This window comes from Mastomys coucha, unplaced genomic scaffold, assembly GCF_008632895.1.
Source record: "Mastomys coucha isolate ucsf_1 unplaced genomic scaffold, UCSF_Mcou_1 pScaffold20, whole genome shotgun sequence".
Classification (NCBI taxonomy): Eukaryota; Metazoa; Chordata; class Mammalia; order Rodentia; family Muridae; genus Mastomys; species Mastomys coucha.
Window position 1 is genome coordinate 42,057,477 of NW_022196903.1, and position 23,146 is coordinate 42,080,622.

Here is a 23,146-nt window from a genome sequence, read left to right on the forward strand (position 1 = left end):
GGAGGGGAAGAGAGGGGATGAGAGGAGGAGGAGGGGAGGGGAGGAGGGAGGGGAGGGGAGAGAAGAAGAGAGGAGAGGAAAGGAATAGAAAGGAAAGGAAAGGAAAGGAAAGGAAAGGAAAGGAAAGGAAAGGAAAGGAAAGGAAAGGAAAGGAAAGGAAAGGAAAGGAAAGGAAGGCAGGCAAATAAGCCAGCCATTTGGGATTTAGATCCAATCATGAAATATTTCTATAATTGGGGAATACTGTTTGATGTTTAACTGTCAGTCCTGTGAACTATTTAAAGGAAGAATAGAATACAGCCTTCATATGATGAGTCAGAAGGCTTATTTAGGTAATATGACTCCATCTTTGTTCTTTTAGATGAGCGAGCATGAGAGGACATGGGGTAAAAGGGAAAGAGGGACAAAGAAAAGGTAGGCTGGGAGGTTCCTCCATAGCAACCTCCACTGAGACAACCTCAGGAGGAAGAACATCTCCTCCGCCTCTTAAAGTCAGTGCTCAGGGGCTTGGGAATTAAGATGACAAAAAACAGAGCAACAGGAGAAAGGCAAAACCAAAAAATGTTGTTTGTTTGTATACAGGAGCTTTCAAAAGATATAACTTAACAAATGGTCAAAACCAAAAGCTTTTAGACCAGGTACAAGGGAGATAAAATAAGAAGGTTCAGTGACCTGTGTGATAGGATTTCTATAGTAGACACGAGAATGTTTATGATGATGTTTGCCATGCAAGCATGAGAGCTCTCTCTCTCTCTCTCTCTCTCTCTCTCTCTCTCTCTCTCTCTCTCTCTCTCTCTCTCTTTCTCTCTCTCTCTCTCATGACCATAATACTCTCTTGGAATAAGAAATTAGGGAGAGAGTTCTGATAGGTTACTATCCATTTTCCTAGGAAAAAAATATATCCCAAAGAGGGAAGTATAGCTGCTTGTCTCTATCTTTTCACAGAAAGAGAAGCCCTAATTAGATTTCTTTCTGAATCTAATGTACTCTAAATATCTTCCATTTAAAAATAACTTGTGGAACTTGAATGATGGCTCATTCAATAAAATGTTTGCTGTGCAAGCATGAAGACCTAAGTTGGATAAACTACACACACACACACACACACACACACACATACACACACACAAAACAGACAGGCATGATGGCATGCGTCTATAATCTCGGATGTGAGGAGGTGAAATTAGGATGCTCTCTGGGGCTCACTGACCTACCTTAGCAGAACCAGGGAGCTCCAGGCTCAGTGAGATAGTCTCAAAAATTAAGATGGAGAGTAACTAAGGAAGATGTCTGTTGTGGACCTCTAAACACACACACACACACACACACACACACACACACACATGGTGGGGACAGGAGGGGAGATTAATTTGATTTATAAATTTGCTACTACCTCTGGGACTTCAAATGGATTCTCACACCAGCAGCTGCCTCCCTAAGCCTACATTCATCATTCATCATTTTTTTGAGTCAAGGGTTTTGAATGGTCTAGATAATCCCACATGCTTGAATAGAGGAGAATTCTTGCTGTGAGCTGTTCAGAAAGAGAACAATAGCATGGACACAGAAATAATGTTTCCTTCTGTGAATAATATGAGTGTAGAGCTGGCTCTGGGACAGAAAGAGAATAAAGAGGAACACTAGCCAGCCCTGGCCTGAGACATTTATGACTAATTTGTTTCATTGAGGGGCTTTGAAGCTTAATAGGCTTCAGTCAATAGCCTCATCCTCAGGTCACCCAGAAGCTTGTTAGAGAGCAGGAAGGACCAACTCAGCATCTCCATTTTAGCCAGCATTCCTAGTTGTCTCACCCATCTATGAGAAAGCCTAGAAGCATTCATCTGCTGCTGATCTCCACCACTGTGGCTCTTTAGTATCGCACAAGTCTCAATGTAGATTCTGTGAGAAAATCTAAAAGTGTTCATCTGCTGCTGATCCCCACCTCCGTGGCACTTTATTATTACAGGAGTCTCAGTGTAGATTCTGCCCCTCTGAGTAATTAAAGCACGTGAGGACCTAATGCTAGTATCTGTCGCTAAAACCTCCTCGAGAGACTCTAGTATGTAGTAGGGTTGAGAATCACTCATCAAACAGGAGGGGCTCTGTGAAGAGCACTTGAAAGTAGGCTACCAAAACAAACAAAACAAAACAACAAAAACAAAACAAAACAAAACAGGGCTGGGGTTCTGTGTCAGTGATAGAACACATGCCTAGTATGTGTGACATCTGGATTTGATCTTCAGCCCCAGAAAATAAAAAATAATAAAATAACTAATCTTTGTCAGTTTGACTAGATTTAGAATCACCTAGGAGACACACCTCTGAGTTTGTCTGAGGGCATTTCCAGAAAGGTTGAATGGAGGAGGGAAGACCTACTATGAATGTGAGCAGTACCATCCCATGGACTGGGGTCTGAACTAATGGAAAAGGAGAGAGGGAGACCTGAGCACCAGCGTTCAGCTACTTCCTGAATGCAGACGCAATGTGACTCTCCTTCACACTGCACCTCCCGCCCGATCCTTCCTCAAGTTGCTTTTGTCAGGCCTTCTCCCACAGCATTTTTTTTTTAAAGATTTATTATTATAAATAAGTACACTGTAGCTGTCGGATGCACCAAAAGAGGGCATCAGATCTCATTATGGGTGGTTGGGAGCCACCATGTGGTTGCTAGGATTTGAACTCAGGACCTTTGGAAGAACAGTCAGTGCTCTTACCAGCTGAGCCATCTCACCAGCCCCCCATCCCAACACACACACACAGAGCAATGTTATAATGTCATTGTTATAGAGTTCCTGGAACTGTTTTAGAATAGTCATTATCAGGTAGAAAAAGCAACCAGTCTGGCTTATTTTAAGGATCACAGAGTACAGTTACTATGACTTGTCTCTTAGAATTGTTGGCTCTGGTGTTTTTTCTCCGTCACATTCAGAATCTTACTTCCTTGAAATAAGAAAGACATGCCAGCAAGAGATGGCTACAGATGGTCTCGCACAGTCTGTAAAACACAAAAGCAAAAACAAACAGCAGAAAGCCTTAGTCCAAAAGTCAGCTACCACCCATTTCTGTGCTAAGGAACCACTCTGAATTATATTCCAAGCTGTTTGTGGGCATTCCCGTGGAGCCTTTGGGAGTTTGGTCTCATTCATGATATTTGACACATGATGAATTGGACCAAAGGCATTTCTTTCAAAAAATCATTACAACAGATAAGTGCAAAGCCTCATTCCCTACAGGTCTTCTGTTAGACAGATGATGGGCTTCTTACATTCTCACAGGACTCGGGTGATGCAGCAGATACTATTGGCACAGTTCACACAGTATGCAATACCTCAACCTCAGAAAACCTGCCTTTGGAAGGTACTACCAGCTGAATTCACTGTAGCCATTGTGGCCCTGAGCTGTCTGGCTCCTAGACCTTAAATAGCCCTGAATCTGATACTTAGTCATCCTTACCAGAAATCCTCACAGACCCTCCTTAGTGAAGCAGATGAAAAATCAGGAATAAGTAATCATGGGCAGAGAGAAAGACAGTAACACACAATTCTCCTCGCGTACAATCCAGGGACAGAGGGGTATCAGGAACCCAGGGCTCAAACTCTCCCATGGAAACCTACAGTTTCCCAAAGCAGTTGGAAAACCAGCCCCCTTAGGAACATAGCTCAGCTCCAACATAATATAACCTTTGGACTTGTTCATTGTAACAACTCCACACTCCCTTTCTTCCCAGAATAGTGTCTGGAACGGAGAAGCATGGTTTCTGGTCACTCCATCAACCCATTTACCACTAAAAGAATGCATATCTGAAGGCATCCTGCTTCTGTAGCTGTGGTTTTTCTTTTCTTTGTGTGTTTGTATTTGCGCACAGTGAACTTGAATGTGTGCTTGTGTATCCAAATGTGTGTGAGTGTATGTATGTTCAGGTGTGAATACATATGTATGCACACACATGTTGAGGCTAAGACTTGATCTTGGGTGTAGTCTTCAGTCACTCTCCACTTTATTTATTGAGGACTCTCTTACAGAAGGTAGAGCTTGCTGCTTCCAGCTAGTCTAGTTAGCCGGCTTGCCCCAGACTGCCCTGTCTCTACCTTCTCAGTGCTAGGATCACATGTGGCCTCCAAGTCTACTTGACATGGTTGTGAGGATCTGAACTCCAGCCCTCACACTGAGCCATCTCCCCAGCTCTAATGCTGTGGTTTTTTTAACAACTTGGTTCCTATTCCAAATTTCTTTTCTACCATCTAAAGATAAAATATTTTCTATCTTCATATGCAAATGAGTTATGGATATAATGAACATTTTAAAACTTCACACATCTATTCAGCTTCCTTCCTAAATACAAGCTGGTGTTTTTCTTTCTTTACCACCTGCAAGCACTTAAAAGTCATCGTTCCAGCTCCAATAATTACACCTTCATCTCTTTTCTCACGGTTGTGTTAAGATCTCATGATTAATGCACTTATTTCATACCCTTAATCCTTGTGCTATCTTATTTTTGTTGTTCTTCCTTCCTCTTTAGCAACCAGCACAGCGCCCACTCATATGCAAGTGTGAAGGAAAATGCACACCCATTAGCTAATGTGCATTTTCCTGCAAATGTTCCAAATCCTGCTTTTCCCATGCCTGTAATAGTACAGATTTCTACAGCCAATGATAGCATCCATTACACTTTTGTTCCTATGATATTTTCATAGTAGATGCCTTTGTACATGATTTTTCAACTGAGGATATACTTACATTTCACTTGGTGTAATTACTATAAATTTCCTTATGACATATTCCAACTGACAGTGTGCTTTTTTCCCCCCACAAACCCAATTGAGCTAGTGCCTTATAACATCCTTTTCAGTTTGCTATGTTTTATTGGATAATGAAATTTTGATATCACTTTAATTTACATTTTCATTACTTGTGGGTGAAGTTAAGTTTCTTGGGGCATGTATATGTGTCATTTGTATTTATTTTTCTATAAACTGCCTGCTTACTATATTCTTTGTTCAAAGAATTATTATATTTTTATTGGATTGTTGATCACTCATGAATTGGCTTGTAAGTATTATTTATGCATTAAGTAATATTAGTTTCTTTCATATTGCGGCAAGCAAAATCCATTCCAGAAACATCAGAAGGGAAAAAGTAGATATTTTGTTTGGTGTTCTGAGAGGACACAGTCCGTGGTAGAGAGGGCGAAGCAGGGCAGAGTGCCCGAGGAAGTGGGATGCACAGAGAGGAGAAAGCTGGCAGTTTCAGGCACTCTCCTGTTCCCTCTTAACTCCACCCAAGGCCCCAACCCAGATAATGAGTACACCCATGTTCTGGCTAAGTCTTTAGTTATTCTATGCTGGCCTATAGCCTCCTGGACACACTGGAGATGTGTCACAATCTCCTAGGTCACTCAGGTTGAAAGAAAAACTACCATAAGATAATTCGTACTGAAATATATATATTTGAATGGTTTCCACGTTTAATTTCTAATTTTGGGTGTATGGGCTTTCTCTTATGTAGACATCTCTAATGTTTACATGATAAAGTGTTAATGTTTGTGCTTCAGGGGGTTATTTACAGCCTCCTCTGTTTGAAACACGCTTTATGAATTAGACTTATAAGTCCGTATTTCTTGTAATGATTTTGTTTTGATGGTAATATCTACACATCTGCTCCACTATAAACTTCCTTTTGAGGAAGAAGACTGATGATAAGAAACCAACTTTACTTTTCCTCATCCCATTGCCCCAGCGCCAGTGATTGACACCTGTCCTTTATTACATTCTAAACTACCCTTTATAGTTGAGCTACTTCTAAGCTCTGCAGCCTGTTACAAGATCTGATACTTCATGAAACAGGAGCAAACTCTGGGCTCTTCTGGATGCACTGAACGTCGTTCGAAACGAATTTACTCTCACTTTTTCTTTCTTTTCTTTCCTTACAATAGATTTTTTTTAAGCCATTCAGGGTAGGATTTTATCCTGTTCTCTCAGATCACCCATCCTCCAGCCCCTACCCCACAGGGCAAAGCACTTAGAGCCTTTCCCATTTTCCCCAAGTCTGTGCCTGACAGGCATTTCAGCCATTAGCTCTGTCACAGGGGGCTGGCTAAGTGGAGGGCAACCCTGAGGTACCAGTTGCCATGGCAACTTCTCTGTTGGTGGCAGAAACAGGGACTCCAGCAAGGCACAACATACATTTTGCCTCATTCCTATACCACAGAAATGCTATCAGGGTCCAGTGAAAATGGAGATTGTGCTCAGGGCACAATAATCTTTGTTCTCATCATATCTTATATATTGTAGCTTTTGTTATTTTTATTTTTGTTTTGTTTTGTCTTGTTTTGCTTTTGAGACAGGATATTACTGTATTGTCCCAGTTGTGTTAAACTTTTAGTCTCAAATAAGTCTCCTGGCTCAGCATTCTAAGTAGTTGAGACCACAGCTGTACTCACCACCACACATGACTGTGCTGCATTTTTTTTTTTCCTTAGAAATAGTGTCAGGTAGCCCAGGCTGGCCTCAAACATGCTATATGGCCAAGGATGACCTTGAACTTCAAATCCTTCAGCCTCCACCCTCCACATTCTGGGATTACAGGTGTATTGCCACCATACTTTGTTACCATGGTGAAGAAAATTGAACTCAGGCCCTCATATACGAGTGGGTAGGTTCACTATAAATAAGCTACATCCCAACCCTACATACTGGTCTTTCAAGTATCACTGACATTCATAGTCATGTCATGAAGCTGTAGCCCCACTCAGGCGAGTGCAGAGCGTTCCATAAGACAAGGTATGGCTTCTTTCAGTCACCCGTCATTAAAAAAAAAAAAGACTATTATATAATTTCACATGTATGAGGTCCTCCCAGGGGAATAGCAGCCGCCACTCAGAAATGCTCATTCTACCTCTGCTGACAGGTTAGGGGCTTCTGTCCTTGCCTATGGCCAGTAAAGCAGAAAAAAAAAAAAAATCCAGATGAAGTTTTGCGTTCATCACTACAGGCTTTCTTTTCTGCAGTCACCAATAATGACTCCCTTATATATCCATATAACACATATCCATTATATATCCATATATCCAATAATGAAGCACCAATAATCCTTCCCTGTTCTGAGATATTTGAGGGAGTCTGCATACATTATATGACTATTCAGAAATGTACAAAGACTGAGAAGATTCTGGGTTCTGATATTTGGTTCTTGCCTAAGGATAACCACAAAAGGCTCTTGAAAGAATTGAAATCTGGGCCCCTGTGAGATGGCACAGTAGGTGAAGATGCTTGCCATGTAACCTAGTGACCTAGATTCAAGTCACCAAACCCACCTAAAGGTGGAAGGAGAGAAGTGACTCCACAAAGCTACCCTGACTTACACACACATGCAGTGCACACACATGCACATACACACACACTAAAATTTTTCAAAAACAATTTAAATTTATATCATGTTACAGTATAAACAAACACAAAAATGCATGTGAGTATGGGTGCAGTCATGTCAAACATGGAGAACGAGATAACTTGTTTTGAAAGTGCTCCTTGAGAAAACTAAAAATGCTTCTCAATCTTTTTCTTGGGAAATTAAGCTTAGGAAACTGGAAACGATACAAACAAAAGTAATGTTAGCTGCAATTTAGAAATTACTTCTGTGATTCTGCTTTATGCTAACAGAGATCAAAAGTAAGATGAGTGTTAGATTAGATTTAAAGTACTATTATTTGTGTGTGTGCGTGTGCTCACATGCAAATGCAAGTTTGTAAAGGTTGGAAAACGACTTAAGACATCTGAGTTCTCTCGTCTGCCATTTGTATTCTGGGGCTCAAACGCAGGTTGTCAGGCTTGTAGGGGCAAGGGCTTTTCACCAATGAGCCACCTCACCATCATAGTAGACATGTTTTAAAGATAAAAACAATGGGAGCTGGAGAGACAGCTCTGCAGTTAAAAGAATGTGCTGCTCTGAAATGCATGGAATTCTGAAAGAATGAATGAACATTATATGGAAAGAATAAAGAACTCTTTCCAGGCCTAAAATCCAATGATAAAGTGGTTGGCAACCCTCATAAATGACCCGCATGCTGTCATTTCTGTGCACTGTGCCTTGCAGTACTGTAGGAAAGGACCTTTGAGAACTCTCTCCTTCGGTGGCCTTTACTCTATGAACGCCAACCACCTTCTGCAAATGTTTACTTCAAGTACAAAAAGAAGTCGACTTTTTTGACTCCAAACCATTTAACCATATTTTGTCATTCTTTAAATAGAATAGAGATGTCTGGAATAGAAAACAATTTGCGTAGTTGTAGATTAAATACAATTTTCTTCTCCTTTTTCCACTTTCTCCTCTCTCCTGTCTTTTTTTAATAGCTAAATCATGCTCAAGGATGCTTCAGCTAATTAAATGTCTTTCACACTTTGTTGACATGAAGAAGAGCTCTGGCAGAACTGCAAGGCTTCTAAGTGCTTATCATGTTAGCTTTATAATGAGGAGAGCAGGAACCAGGGAGAAATCTGTTTGTAGAATGCACCAGGCTGACACTTCAGTAACCCAGGCTGATTTGTTTCCCAGAGTCTTCTTTGATGACCACTAATCATTCTGCCTATCAACACACACAAACAATTGTCTTTCTTTTGATATTGACAGTTTGTTCAAAAGGTGTTTTAGAAATGTGTTTTTAAAATTTATAAACAGAACTATATTTAATGTGGGGCTTTTATATTCAGTTTATTTTTAAGTCAGCTTTCAGGGAAAAAAAAGACATTGGCTTGAATTTCAAAAAACTATAAAGTGCATCATATAAGGTTTCACTTGCACTGTTGCAGCTAAAGAGTAATTCAAAACCCAGGATCCAGCTGCATTTACCGTAAAAGACTTAATATGTGTGCAGACCTAATTTTTCAAAGGCACTTTAGATTTGCCCATCTCCCCAGTCCATCTGTAGTAGATCCAAATCAGGCAGCAGTCTTCAATCTGGGTGTATTCTAGTGTTCTCAGCAACCCTCCTATTTCTGGAAATTTAGGGATTAAAAAAAAAGTCCATGAAATAAAAATCATAACACAAACACAGGCAAGGTCTATTCACAGGGAGGGTTGTATTCAATGTCTCAAACTATAGACAGTATTCTCTGCAAGTTGAGATTTCAAGGTTAGAGCAGAAGAGTAACTGTCTTAAAAATGCATTCTGCTATCTACTCAACTCTTTCAGAAGACCTACGACACTGACAAAAGACAATCCATAATGCCCAACCACTTCCAAAAGACCCATCTCCATACTCCAGCTGCAACCCCTAAATTTTATTAGAAATTTGTACAAAAGTCTGAGGAGCCCCCTTACCTTATCTGATTCCTAAGATACTGCCATGCACCTAATCACTCAAAGGGGGAAAGCCATCACTGACTCGATTTTAACCTGGTAGAAGTGTGAATCACTGAGTGCCGAGCCATAAATTCCAGACATCCACAGTCTCTTCTGATAGTTGCATAATGCACATACATGTGTTTCTTAACAGAAGTGTGAAGGAGTGTAAGGACACAGATCCTCTGAAAACCTTCATCTCATAAACTACACCAATCTCTGACCATTGTCTGGGGAAAGCTGACCTGCATCAGGAAATGTCCTTGAAATACACATTTAGAGCTTATTTATTGTGACGGGTCACTTTCTTTCCTTCTCCTTCACTCTACAGATAGTCTGGGCTTCCTTACACTGCTTTGCTGATATGAAAACCATCAGATTTTCAGCTCAGCCTTCCTTACAAGGGATTTGTTCACAAGGCTTATGAGCATGCAGATCTATGACCAGATATTTAATAAAACCATTGACCGGTTACTTTTAAGCATTGGGAGACTAAACATACCATAATATGCCTACAAGACCCAGAATTTGTACTCTGAACTGGGTGCTCGATTACTGTACAACCCTGCCTTTGCACAGAACAGAAAACAAGGGAGCAAGAATCCTTTTAAAAAAAATGGCATCAGTATCCTAAGTACATGATTGTGCCGATATCTTTCCTCCTTGACACACTTCCTTTATAGATACAAGAAATCTGTGGTACCTCTGTTATCAAGTTGAACTATATTGAATAAAGAAGCACCTAGGAGGCTCAGAGCACACCTTTGGTCATGTCCCTTAGGGCATTTCCAGAGAGAATTAACTAAGAGAGGAGGATATACCCACATGAATCTGGCTAGCACCGTCCCATAAACTGAGAGCCTGGAAAGAATAAGAGGAGGTCTGTCTCTGTCTCTGTCTCTGTCTCTGTCTCTCTGTCTCTGTCTCTGTCTCTCTGTCTCTCTCTGTCTCTCTCTGTCTCTGTCTCTCTGTCTCTGTCTCTGTCTCTCTCTCTCTCTCTCTCTCTCTCTCTCTCTCTCTCTCTCTCTCCCCATGGCCACCCATGAGCTCCCCAAATTCTCCCACCAGGGTAAACTGAAACATCTGAACCGAGCCCAGATTAATCCTTGTGTGTGTCAGGTATGTGGCTGTCACAGCCATGAAAACCTTAATAACATGGTATCTAAGGATGCACCTATGGTAAACACTTAATTCTTTGCCTGTGCTTTCTAATCTGCATTCAATATGAATTAGGATAGACCTTGTCCCCTAAGTTCAAAGTGCTGAAAACTTGTAATGAGATCTTCTTAGAGCAGTGTCCCTTTCACAACAATAAGCAAAACAATAAACAAAAATGGATCTAAAGAAATGGTGGGAGATGGTCCTACAGGGGCGTTCTAGTGCCCAGGTCATTAGGGACACAAATGCAGGGCTTGGGGAGGAAAGTTCTCAGAAGGAATTATTTCAGTTTCCTCTTAAGCACATTAAATTAATACACAGGAATAGCTGGAGGTCAGGACCACCACCACTGGGGTCTCAATTAAAGTTGAGCAACTCAAGGGGAACTATATATCAAGCACTCTAGGAGCCTGTTAGAAATGCAGACCCCCCCCCCCAGGCCTGGCCAGGAGTGTCCCATCAGAATATGAAATTTTAACAAGATCCTCAGTGAGCCGCATGTACCTTCCTGTTGGAAAGCTATAAACCAAAGCACTCTGAAATCAATTGCTCTCCCCTAGGGCACATCAGGGGTAGAAGATGTGCAATCATGTCCCAAGGCCTAAGAACACCTCGGATACACCCAGTCACAGGGTGACTTCCAGGGCCTGATTTCCATAGGATGCAAAAGCACTTTACAGCACTTTATAGAGATGCCTGTTACCACGTAACTCAATCCCGCAAGCCATCCAGCACAAAGTGAATTCTCCCTCAGATGGGGAGCTAAAAAGGACTTCCTGGATTTGTACCTTTCCCCAGATTTGGGTTTCTTTGTTCCATCACTTCCTATGGCAGGAAGGAAAGAAGTTATGATCAACCTCAGCAAAGAGGAAGGTAACACATCACTAAGGAATGCCCCACTCCACTATCATCAAAGAGACCACAGCTCTCACCACACAGGGTGAAGTAACAATGACCCAGGAAAACAGACAGATAGGTTACCCCAAATTCCATGTTCTGTGGTTTGTTTTTGGTTTTGTTTTTTTAAGAGTGCTCTTTCTGCAAGTACATCTACATGCCAAAAGAGGGCATCAGATCCCTTTACCTGTCTCGAGCCACCATGTGGTTGCTGGGAAATTGAACTCAGGATCTCTAAAAAAGCTGCCAATGTTCTTAAGCACTAAGCCAACTCACCAGCCTATCTGATAAAATTCTTAGACTTGGGGTTGATAGAAGCTAGTGGTCTGCTAAGTAAACAGATTCCAAAAGGTTTTTTGGGCTTTTGTTTTGTTTTGTTTTTGTTTTTGTTTTTTAATCTCTGTTAGTTCCAACACAGAGTTGGGCAAGGAATGGCTATTCTGTGGGGCTACAACTAGCCCATGATAAGGTAATTAGCCTCTGGACCTGCAACATTCCAGTCTTTGCACAGTACTGATATTCTAATCCAACAATCAGTCTCCATAGACACAACTTCTTTTCAGGAGTTTTGTTAACACCACATAGCCCCATAGCCCCTAGCTCTGAGGCTTTCTGACCTAGACATCCAAGCTGTGTTTGAGAGCTATAGTAATAAGCATGGATTTGACTCAAGAAGGCATTTATCTTCTGAGGCTTCTAGGCTCTTGTGTCCTGGAACAAATAATTGGACCAGGGACAGATGTAAAAATAGTCTGCTAAGAGTGAGAAATGTACCAGACAGCTCTACAGCTCCAGGCCTGAGCATCATGACCCATGACAGACCACTTACATAGGAAGTTTTAAGCTTTCCCTACGGCATGCTCTGGTCCTTCCTGTAGCACTAGTGAGAGTAATGGCCAACTAGTTTCTTTTATGTATGTTAAACTTGATACCTCTCTTCCTCCCCTCAGCCCCCCAGTTATCACCACGGTAAGATTCCTAGAAGGTACCCTAAATGAGAAGACTAAAGTTGACTTGAGCACCTATGGCCACACAGCTTTGGCCTTATCGCCACCCACTCCAGGTATTCACCTACTCTGATACAGACCAAGGTTTAGAGACTAATGAATCTCTAGAACCCAAGCATAAAAGTAGCAATGTGTACTCTACAAGTGTCTGCAACAGTATTAAACAGTAATTATAAGGGTTGATTTATAATCAGTTATACATGGAAGGAAGAAATACAATAAATACAATAAAGTTTATTGCTCATTCAGACCTTTGATATAGAGATGGGGATTTTAAAAAAAAAAAATAATTGGGACATATTGTAGCAGGCTTCAAGTTCATTTATTCTGTTTGTACCTAATTAACCTCTATTCCTCATGGGATCTTAGGAAGTCAAGCAAGTGGCCTTCACTTCTGCCTTTGGGTACAAAGTTTGACTGTACTAGTAGAGCCTAATTTTTAAGTCAGAAGGCAAAAATTCAAAAATCTCTTCCTCATATTGAGCAGGAAATTGTGGTGAGCTGACTTTCATCAGAAACTGAAAGTGGAAAATAAAGATGGAGATACCCAGAATCCCCTTGGTGAGGCCACACATTGTCTGTCTGCAAAACTTGCTGAGCCTGAGTCTCAAGGGAGAACAGCAGTATCCATCCTCTTACAAAGAAAGCAAGCCTGCCTAAGTCCTCAGCATCTCTGTCCTCAGCATCTCTGTCCTCAGCATCTCTGTCCATAGCCACTTGCTTCCATATCTATGTTTAAAATACAATCAGTAGTGGATAGCTGAAACAAATTAACTGGGAAAAATCACTTTCTTCTACAGAACTCAGACTCAAAAAGAAAAGAGACAAGAAACAAAGAGGCTGAGAAAAACAAGACACACACGCACAGACACACATTCTATCTTAGGCACTGCCTCAAATAACACTGCAATTTAAATTAAATTACAATTAATAGCGGCAGTTTTGTTGAAGTGCCTCAGATCATCATTTTCAATGCTGAAGATCCAGTGGTTTCCATGGAGACATATTCTCTATGTGATGTCAAATCCAATCTTTATTTTTTTCTTTCTTTTTGTTTCTGACATATGACAACCTGAAGCTTTTAGTGCCTTTCATTTAGGGGAGTTTTTATGTTAAATAATCTTAATTTTCTTTTATATGCAGTTAAATGTAGGGTCTTTTTTGCAATTGGTTTCTGAGCCTAAAGACTACAGGTTTTCCCATTTGAAACAGTAAGAACCACAATCACTGAAATTATCTTTGTCTTATTCTGTATTCTCTCTACTCACTTTCCCTAGACTGGTAAGAAACTGGAGAAAATTTTTCAAATATCCTTTCAATATTCTGTTCTTCTGAGTGCATTCTAAAGTCAGTTTCCAGTTTCAATGTGACCATTTGTTTATTGTGTTGTCTTGACTCTTGGGGAGCAGGCGGTGGTGATATTTGCTACTGGGAGACTGTGGGGGTTTCTGTTCTGCAGTGTCAGCTTCAGGTTCTTAGAGTTGACCCCTCACTGCCATGGTGGGGAATTTTCCTTTATCAGGCAAATGACTCTCATGCTCTGTTTTAGAGAAAGAAAATAATAAAAGACATGTACAGTCATTTCTTTTCAATATGTATAAGTGTTTTGCCTACATGTATATCTGTGTGCCACTTTCATGCCTGGTATCCATGGGGACAGAAGAGGGCATTGGTCTATGAATATAATGAGGATGACCAGATGGAAAAAAACTATGCAGGAGAGATATACAGAAATACACATACTTCTGTGAGACATTAAATCAGAGCAGAAATGGCTCCCTGCCTGGTAGTTGTCATCACATGGTAGTGACAAGACACCTGACATGAACAACTCAAGGAAGGAAAGAATTCTTTTGCTCACCATTTCAGATGGTTATTCCAAGACAGTGGGAGGTCTTAGGCACAGCAGAGCAGCTCTCAGCATGGTGGCCATGGATCGAGGAGAGGAGTAGAAAGGTCCCAGGAACTGTTAACATATCTCCAAGGATTCAGTAGAGTCCTACCTCCTAAGGTTTCCAGAACCTCCCCAAATAGGACTAACCTCCAGCAGATGAGTGTTTTAGGAGGACACTTCACATGTGCTATCATTTTGGGATCCAGGAGAAATGTATTTAGTATAGAATGTATTTACAGGATGCAAGTCTGCCCCTGAAATTCATTAGTATCTCTTTATTTTACTAGTCCAAGTTTGGGTTTGCTCACAATGTTTCTCAAGATACAGACTCCCTGATATTACCTCTAAAATTGTTTGCCTCTCCCAGGGGGCTGGAAGGCAGGGGGACAGGAGGACCAGCAGTAGACTGGAGCACATGTCATGAATGAGCTTTATCATCCACATCCAAGGCGTGTGTCTGCATTTCTCTATATTCATTCCAAGAAGATGTTGGTACCCAAGGGGAAAGACAGTGACAATGAACTATATCTACCAAAGCAGCAATCACTGTGGTTGTTAGAATAAAACTGCTTTGCCACATGGGAGCAAGCATCCACATGTATTAGAATAACCAGGCTTAAATTAAAAATAAAACCATAAAAATCAGGGCTCTCACAGGAGGGGGGAGGAGAGAGAGAGAGAGAGAGGGAGAGACAGACAGACAGACAGACAGACAGATAGACAGATGGAGAGATGGAGAGACAGAGAGTCAGAGAGACAGAGAGACAGAGAGACAGAGAGAGAGGAAAAAAGAGAACCATGAATGTCCTTGATTCTGTAAGGGTTTCTAATGACCTGAAGGTTTTCCACTAATTGGTTTCTAACAACCAAGATCTAGTGAATGTGGCATCTTTTTTGTGCTTTCTTTATTTAATATATTCATTTCCCTTGTTTGTGTGAAAGAAAGACAGAAGCTGTTACCTTGCTTTAACGCTTTAATTGAGAATGAGCTGCTGAGTTTTTAAATATACCTTCATCAAAGAGTTATTGAAGAGTGTCTTAGTTACGGTTTTCTGTTGCTCTGATGGTTGTGTTTGGTCATGAAATCCCATTACCTAAAGCAACTTGGGAAGGAAAGGGTCCTTTTTCACTCACAGTTCCATATAGCAGTTCATCATTAAAAGCAGTGAGGGCATTAACTCAAGCAGGGCAGGAACCCTGAGGCAGGAGCTGATGCAGAGGCCATGGAGGGGGTGCTGCTTACTGGCTTGCTTGTGATGGCCTGCTCAGCCTACTTTCTTATAGAACCCAGGACCATGAGGCCCCAGTTAAGCCTTCCTGCAGCAATCACTAATTGAGAAAATGCTCTACAGACTTGTCCACAGCCCAATCTTATAGAGGCATTTTCTTAATTGAGGCTTCCTCCTCTCTGATGACTTTAGCTCATGTCAAGTTGACATAAAACTATCCAACACAGAGGCTCCAAAGATGTTTGTACAATCTTCACAGACTGAATTTAATTATGCTCATCAATAAATATGCAGTCATCCCTTATTATACAACATTATCACTCATCAGAATGGAACTAGATTTGTCCTTTCCTTTAAAAAGACATCTACCACATAAGAAGGGATAAGAGGTTGGGAAGAAGGATCAGTGGATAAAATACTTGACTTATAAGCATGAGGACCAGAGTTTAATCTGTAAAACCCACATTTTTTTAAATGACGTGTGGTTTTGATTCCAGCACTGGAGAGTCAGAGACAAATACATCTTGACTACTGGCCAACCAATCAGGTCCATGAAAGACTGCTTAAAAAGACTTACTTTTTACAGGTATATAGTGCCTGAAGAAAAACATTCAAAATTGTTCTCTGGCCTCCACATACTTGTGCATACACCTGAATGCACATACATGAGAACCCATGGATAAAAGACAAAAAGAAAGGGAGGTGATAAGAATTAATAATACTATAGCCATTGAAAGGGGCTTGGCCACTTAATTGGAAATGGGTACCTTCTTTCAAGAAAGAGGTAACATTTGATGGGAAAAGAGAAAGGTAAACAAGATGTCCAGACAAAACCAGGGAGTACTTTCTCATGTGCTGGCCTGAAGCATTAGGAATCCATTGCATTCAGAATAGTTAGTTGGAAACGTGGCTTCATAGAGGAAAAAGCCAGAGAGAGATTCTCTGCTCATGGGGCCGCCACAAGACCAAGAAGTTCAGATTCACAGCAGTGGCAATCCTAGGAGGCTTCAAGTGTTCATTCACTCTTCTTGTTCTTCTGAGTTATCTTGTCTCTCTTCTTCCACTACCAAAACTCCTGGCACCATTTATAGCTGTAATATCAAAGGAACTAGAGAGGGGTTGAGATGTAGGTCAGTGGTAGAGCATTTGCCTGGCTCACATGAGGACCTGGCTTCCATCCTTAATGCTGGAGTGGAGACATACAAACAAGAAGCACTACTGTGAGGCCAAGGACACAACACCACAGGCTTTGAAGCAGAAAGAAATCTTGCCATGGTTCATTTGCCACATTACAAATTATACCACTTTACAAATTACAAATTCCTGAAGTGTATAGTGTTTTATTAGAGCCATACAGGTAGTGTCATGAATATTGTCACAGTGGGCTGATTACAAGACTACATTGCAATTTTTGTCATATAAACATACATTTAGAAAATCTTAAGTCCCAGCACTTGGGAGGCAGAGGCAGGCGGATTTCTGAGTTCGAGGCCAGCCTGGTCTACAGAGTGAGTTCCAGGACAGCAAGGGGCAAGGGCTATCCAGAAAAACCCTGTCTCAAAAAAACAAAAAACAAAAAAATCTTAAATCAACTCTAAGAGGGAAAGAACTATATGCTAGCACAGTATGAAGTCCTACATGCTGTCCCCACATTTCTAGAGTGATGTTTAATGTGTTTTGAAACTTCATATTGTTTGGAAAAGTCAGAAGTTTTATGTTTGTCAGAAGACAAGAAACATGATCTACACAAAGTCTCTGGATGTCTAGAAGGAAGGCCCACATGTAAGTCCTATCTATAGGTACAGCAAATTCAGTATGTCCAACATAAATTTTTTCTTCCATCACCTACAAGGGCCTTTCCTGTCATAGGTCTAACTTATACTCATCTAAAAAATTGGGCCTTTAAGCAACTCACCTACCTGGCTTTTCCTAGCTTTCAAGTGGCTCAAATGTGGGAAGATTATTTCTTTTGGAATTGACTTGGGTTCTAATTCCAGTCAGGTGAGAGATGGACCAAATAGCATATGGAGAAGAGTAATTACACCATCAAAAGGTCTGAATGTGTAAAAGAAGAGCAGTGATGGTCTAAACTTCATCCTTGAAAAGTGGCCGTGTCGAGGGATGAACCAAATCTTACTGACTGAGCCTTGCGGTCATAGCTTACTGAGCCTTGTGGTCATAGCTTACTGAGCCTTGTGGTCATTTGAGTTGTGTGACACACAGTATGAAAGCTACAAAGCAACCTCAATCAAGTCACCAGAAATAGAGATCATAATTCAAACCACATCCACACTTTTAATTAGCATCTTCACTCTATAAACAAAGGCTTTGATGGTGCATATAATTAGACCACTAGGGACAGGAAAATCTCATTAATCCAGTCTTGCCTATTTTATTGTTCACTGTGTATACTCAGAATGGTGTCTGACATGGTGAAGATATTCTATAAAGATTTAGTAAGTAAATGAATGTGCTATATCTACAGAGTAATAATCCTCTGGAAAAGAAGACCCAGATTTGAAGAAAAAAAAAACCTTATTATTTTTCTACTGTGTTTTTATGTAAGCTGGTTTTATTCACAAAAAATAATTTCGTGACTAGATTAATATCAAGCAAGTATTAGTTATTTTTGTTGCCATGATAAAATCCCATGACTTGTGGAAGAATGCCATGTTCTGCAAAGTTTAATTCTAGAAACTTGACTAGAGTTGCAAGGGAGTGAAGGAAGAACAAACATAGGAAGAAAGGTATGGTCAGGTGGGTCCTGCATCTGGCACTCTGATGGAGTGACACCAATTACACTGCAACTGGGAACAACCTCAGCACATTCATTATATACAGCACATGAGGAGGAATTACATAGTCTAGGTAGAAGCTGTCTATAGGCTACCAGACTCAGGCTGTAAACATTCAGGGGAAGAAACCTGTGGTTGCTAGTTTTTTTTTATACATTGCAGCATCTCTACCTGGACCAGAGAAAGGATTTTCCATCCTCTGAGCCTGACCCAGGAGGAAGGCTTTGTCAATTTCCTGTAGATTTAAGGCATGACATGGGCATGACCTTGTCAACAATACATACTCAGTCAGGGCTTCATTTATTCTTTATATATTCACCGGAGGCTTCTTAGCTCCCCACAAAAGCAAGGATGATTTTGTCTTTCAGTTGCACAGGGAGAGTCCAAAATAGCAGGCTGACAGGACAGGACAGGAAGCTGGGAAATCACATCTTTAACTGCAAGTAGGAAGTAGAGAGAGTGAACTGAAAGTGGAGTGAGTCTGTTAACTCTAAAAGCACATACCCAGGACTGTATTTCCTCCAGCAAGTCTTCATGTCCTAAAAGTTATATAACCTCTCCAAATTACCAACTGGGGGCAGGAAATAAATTTTCTTTCATTCATATGTTTGTCAGAGATCATGGCTGTAAGCAATTGACAGATCAGTATGTACAAATCCAAGATAGAAAAGATCAGTAATGTACAAATCTAAGATAGAAAAATTTCTCTGATCCTAGGCAAACTTGCCAAGTCTGGGACCAGTAATTACGTCCCAGGGAGTAAAGCCACTTGTTGCCAAGGCTAACCACCTGTGTTTAATCATTGGTACCCACACGGTAGAAGGAAGGAACCAACTCTTGCAGGTTATCCTCTAACTCCACCAGTGCATCTTGGAATGCTTGTATCCACATATATACACATACACAAAACAAATTTTAAAAATTTTTAAATAAGTCTAAGAGAGAAAGAACTAAATCACACATTCTAGTTGAAAATATGAAACCCCACATTTCACACACACACATTTCTAAGGAGATGGTTTTTGTCATTGTCCTGAAGATTCTTAACTATCTATACCTAGGGATAAATTAGCCTTACGAACTGAGTCTCTAGCAAGGTTCTACCTGAATCATAACACTGGTCTCTCTGTTTAATCATACCAAGTCCAGACCTTTGAAAACATCTCTCACAGTGACTTGGCACCATCCAGCAAGCATTGGTCTGGTTCTCTGCTCCATCTACTGGAGGAAAAGTTAGCTCTATAGGGAGATAGATCTGCTTGAACTCCTCAAGTGGAAGCCCAACCCATGCAAATCTATCTGTGGGCTGGAAGGGTCTGGGAAAGTAGATCAACGGCAGAACCTTGTCTGGCAGGTACAAGGCCATAAGTTTTATACCTAGTCCTGCAAAAAAGAAACTAAATTTGCTGTATGAATCACTTACTATAGAAACTTCCACTGACCTGAGAAAGGGTTTTCAGAATCTATTTGTGGAATTCACCTTTGAGAAACATAAATTTTGTTCTAATTTTCTTAAACAGGAAAGAAATAGAAAATTAAGCCATTAACATTTCTCTCAGAGTTTTTGAACTTTAAGCCTTCTACACATTCCTGAAGGGTCTAGTGTTTTATCAAAGCCATGCTAAATATTAAAGAAGCAGTTTCTTTTTGTTTTGTTTTGTTTTGTTTTGTTTTGTTTTGTTTTGTTTTGTTTTGTTTTCCAAGACAGGGTTTCTCTGGATAGCCCTGGCTGTCCTGGAACTCACTCTGTAGACCAGGCTGGCCTCAAACTCAGAAATCTGCCTGCCTCTGCCTCCCAAGTGCTGGGACTAAAGGCGTGCGCCACCAACGCCCAAATAAACAGTTTCTTTTAAACAAATAATGTGTGCTGTAAAAATCTTATCAGCATGCAAACCTCAAACAAACTGTTCATAAGGTGTGAAATATAAGTGGGTGGAAAACAGATCTCAGTAGACTATCAGAAAATGAGCCCTCTGCTTCTGTGTCTGTAAGGTCCTGCAGGTTGGATTCAAAGAACTGCAAATTAAAACAAAACAAAACAAAACCAAACACAAAACAACAACAACAAACTAGTCCCTTCTAAAATGTTCTATACTGGGCCTAGTGGTGCATGCCTTTAATCCCAGTACTCAGAAGGCAAAGGCAAGCTAATCTCTGTGACTCTGAGGTCAGTCTAGTCTACAAATTGAGTCCAGGACAGCAAAGGGTATTACAGAGAAATACCCTGTCTCAAAAAAACAAAAAAACAAAAAAACAAAAAAAAAAACAAAAAAACAAAAACAAACAAACAAAAAAACAGTAACAACAACAAAAGGACTATCCTAAATGCACATAAACTTTGCCCCTAATCATTGTTCTCTAAAATGAACATTAAAGTGGCTTTGAAAATGTCATTAAGTCCATGGAATATTATCAGCAATTTAGAGACTGTTCAAATCACACAGGAGGATTATGAAGGAAGGTCATATGCTCCCAAGTTACATCCAGGGCTTGAGTGTCTGTGGACTCGCTGCCTTGAAAGCAACCATTGGAGGACACCCTAAGATGACTATTCTAAACATAGACTTGTCAGCAGATCAGGGACTGGCTGCCTCAGAACATTCCAAGATTCTCTAACATTGCCCTCAAGTGAGCCATATAGCATTGGAACCTGTACAAAAAGAAATAGGAAAAAACGGAGATGGGGGTTTCTTGAATGATTGAGGGAGACAGTAGCAAGGTTGGGTCCACCTGAAATAGTAGAAATGTTATTTGTAGTAGTGAAGAGTTGTACAAAGAAATAAGTATGAAATTCTTTGGTGCATTCGCCTCTTCTACTTCCCTCTCTCTGTCTTTCTCCACAGCCAGTGCAGATTTCCCATATAACCCGGGACAAGGCCAAGCTATAAGAAATGGAGTCAACAGAAACTCAGCTATCATTGGAGGTATGTACTACATAGAACAGGCTTTCTAGCAGCTACTCACCTGGAGAAATCAATTTTAAAAGGGGGGGGGGCTGGAGAGATGGCTTAGCAGCTAAGAGCAGATACTGCACTTCCAGATGGACCCAAGTTCAGTACCCAGAACCCACATCACACTGCCCACAACTGACTGTAACTCCAGATCCAGAGAATCCTCCATAGGCACCCATATGCATGGGCCCATGCTCATGCACAGATCCATACATACATACACATAAATGACATTATCCCAAGTTCAATTATAGTCTCACTAATGTCCCTATCATTATTAGTTTGGGCTTTTTTTAAAGATAAACTCAAAGTATCATATGAAGCTATGTATGACATAGGTCAGTGACTATTGACAAGTTCATACACCCATATCCACCACCACAACATATAGAACACATCATCCTGAAAAGACTTCTCAGCTGCTTTCATACTCACCTTTTTAAAGCCCCATCTGATCCTTTTGCTCCTCCAAGGTTTCAATAACTGGTATAAAATTTCTCGTGCTTTTCATTGCATAGTATTTTTATTTAGATCTATCTATACTGTTTTGCCTATCAATAGCATTTCTTTCTCTTGCCAAGTTGTATTTCGTTACATGAATATGCTGTCCTTTGTTCTATCTACTTACCTATTGCTAGATTGTCTCCAGATTCCGGTTATTATGAGTATAACTACTATGATAAATCTTGCAGACATCTTAGGTGGCCATAAGTATCCATTTTTCTCTGATAATTCCTAGAAATTCAATCACTAAGATATTAAGTAAATAGATCTTTAGCCTTGTAAGACATTGACATGCAGCTTTCCAAAATGATCCAACCACCTCATAGTCCTATGATCAATATCTAAAAGACCAGGTGCTCCACAATCTCACCAACTCTCACTGCCACCAGCCTTCTTACTTAGCCACTCTGGTAGATGAGTCACGATGTCACTGCTCTTTGATGTGTGATAATCTCATCACTAGTGATGCCAAGTGTCTATTCATATGTTTATTGTCATGTGTATATATTTTGTGGCCTGTCTTGAAATCTTTCTCTACCTCCTTAATCAGTTGTTTGGTTTCTCGCTATTGATTAGAAAGAGCTTGTATTCTGTATACAAGTTCTGTGTCAGACAGACATCATAAATTTTTTTTTCACAATCTACAGCTTGTTAACAAACCTGACTCCATGTTGTATAGGCCTTATTGATTTTCTGTTTAGCAGTTCTTTCTATTACAAAGCAAAAGAGGGCTGCAGTGTCTAGCTGTGGTTACAGATGGGTCTGATTCTTTCTCTGATTCTGACAGTATTCACTTTGTTGTTTTGTAGTTCTATCAGCTGGAATGCTTACCTCTTCTTGAATATTTTGTCATTGTGAAAGGTTGCTTATTCCTTCTGATATGCCCTTTGCCTCTGTTAGTCAATCTGAGTTAGTAGTGATTAGTCTGTATAGGTCTGTGCCCATCTGTTTTCTCTGCTATTTCTAGTCTAATTGATTTTTCTCCTGGTGGGATGAAATATTCCTCCCTGTTTGTTTTGTTGTTGTTATTGCTCCTACTGCTGCTGTTGTTTCCTTTACCTGTTTGGTCATTTTTATATCGGCCACAAGACATTACTAATACGACTGAGTACGGGGGTCTGTCTTCTACTGAGTGCTGAGGTTCTATACAGTACAACATGATATCTTTTAGTCATGCTAAGCTTTTGCAAGGCAAATCTTTTTGTAAGGCAGATCTTACACACACCATTAGCGTGGCCCTTCACTGTCTGTTCTGAGTGCCTGGGGATTTTCCACAGTAGAACTTGATCATCTTCCCCCTTCTGGAAATTGCTTCTGGTTCTGTGGAAGGTCATGGACACACTCACATGCATGTATTAGTATTCAGCTGAAGGT

The 23,146-nt window shown here is 40.5% G+C and overlaps 1 protein-coding gene across 3 annotated transcripts in view; it reads left to right on the forward strand.

The window, feature by feature from the left end:
* Positions 1-23,146, forward strand: part of Cntnap2 (contactin associated protein 2) — a 2,139,844-nt gene that overhangs the window by 2,110,552 nt on the left and 6,146 nt on the right. For all 3 annotated transcript variants that reach the window (XM_031381709.1, XM_031381710.1, XM_031381711.1), the window contains one exon: positions 21,161-21,241. In XM_031381709.1, the coding sequence (XP_031237569.1) occupies positions 21,161-21,241 (81 nt within the window). The remainder of the gene's footprint in view (positions 1-21,160; positions 21,242-23,146) is intronic.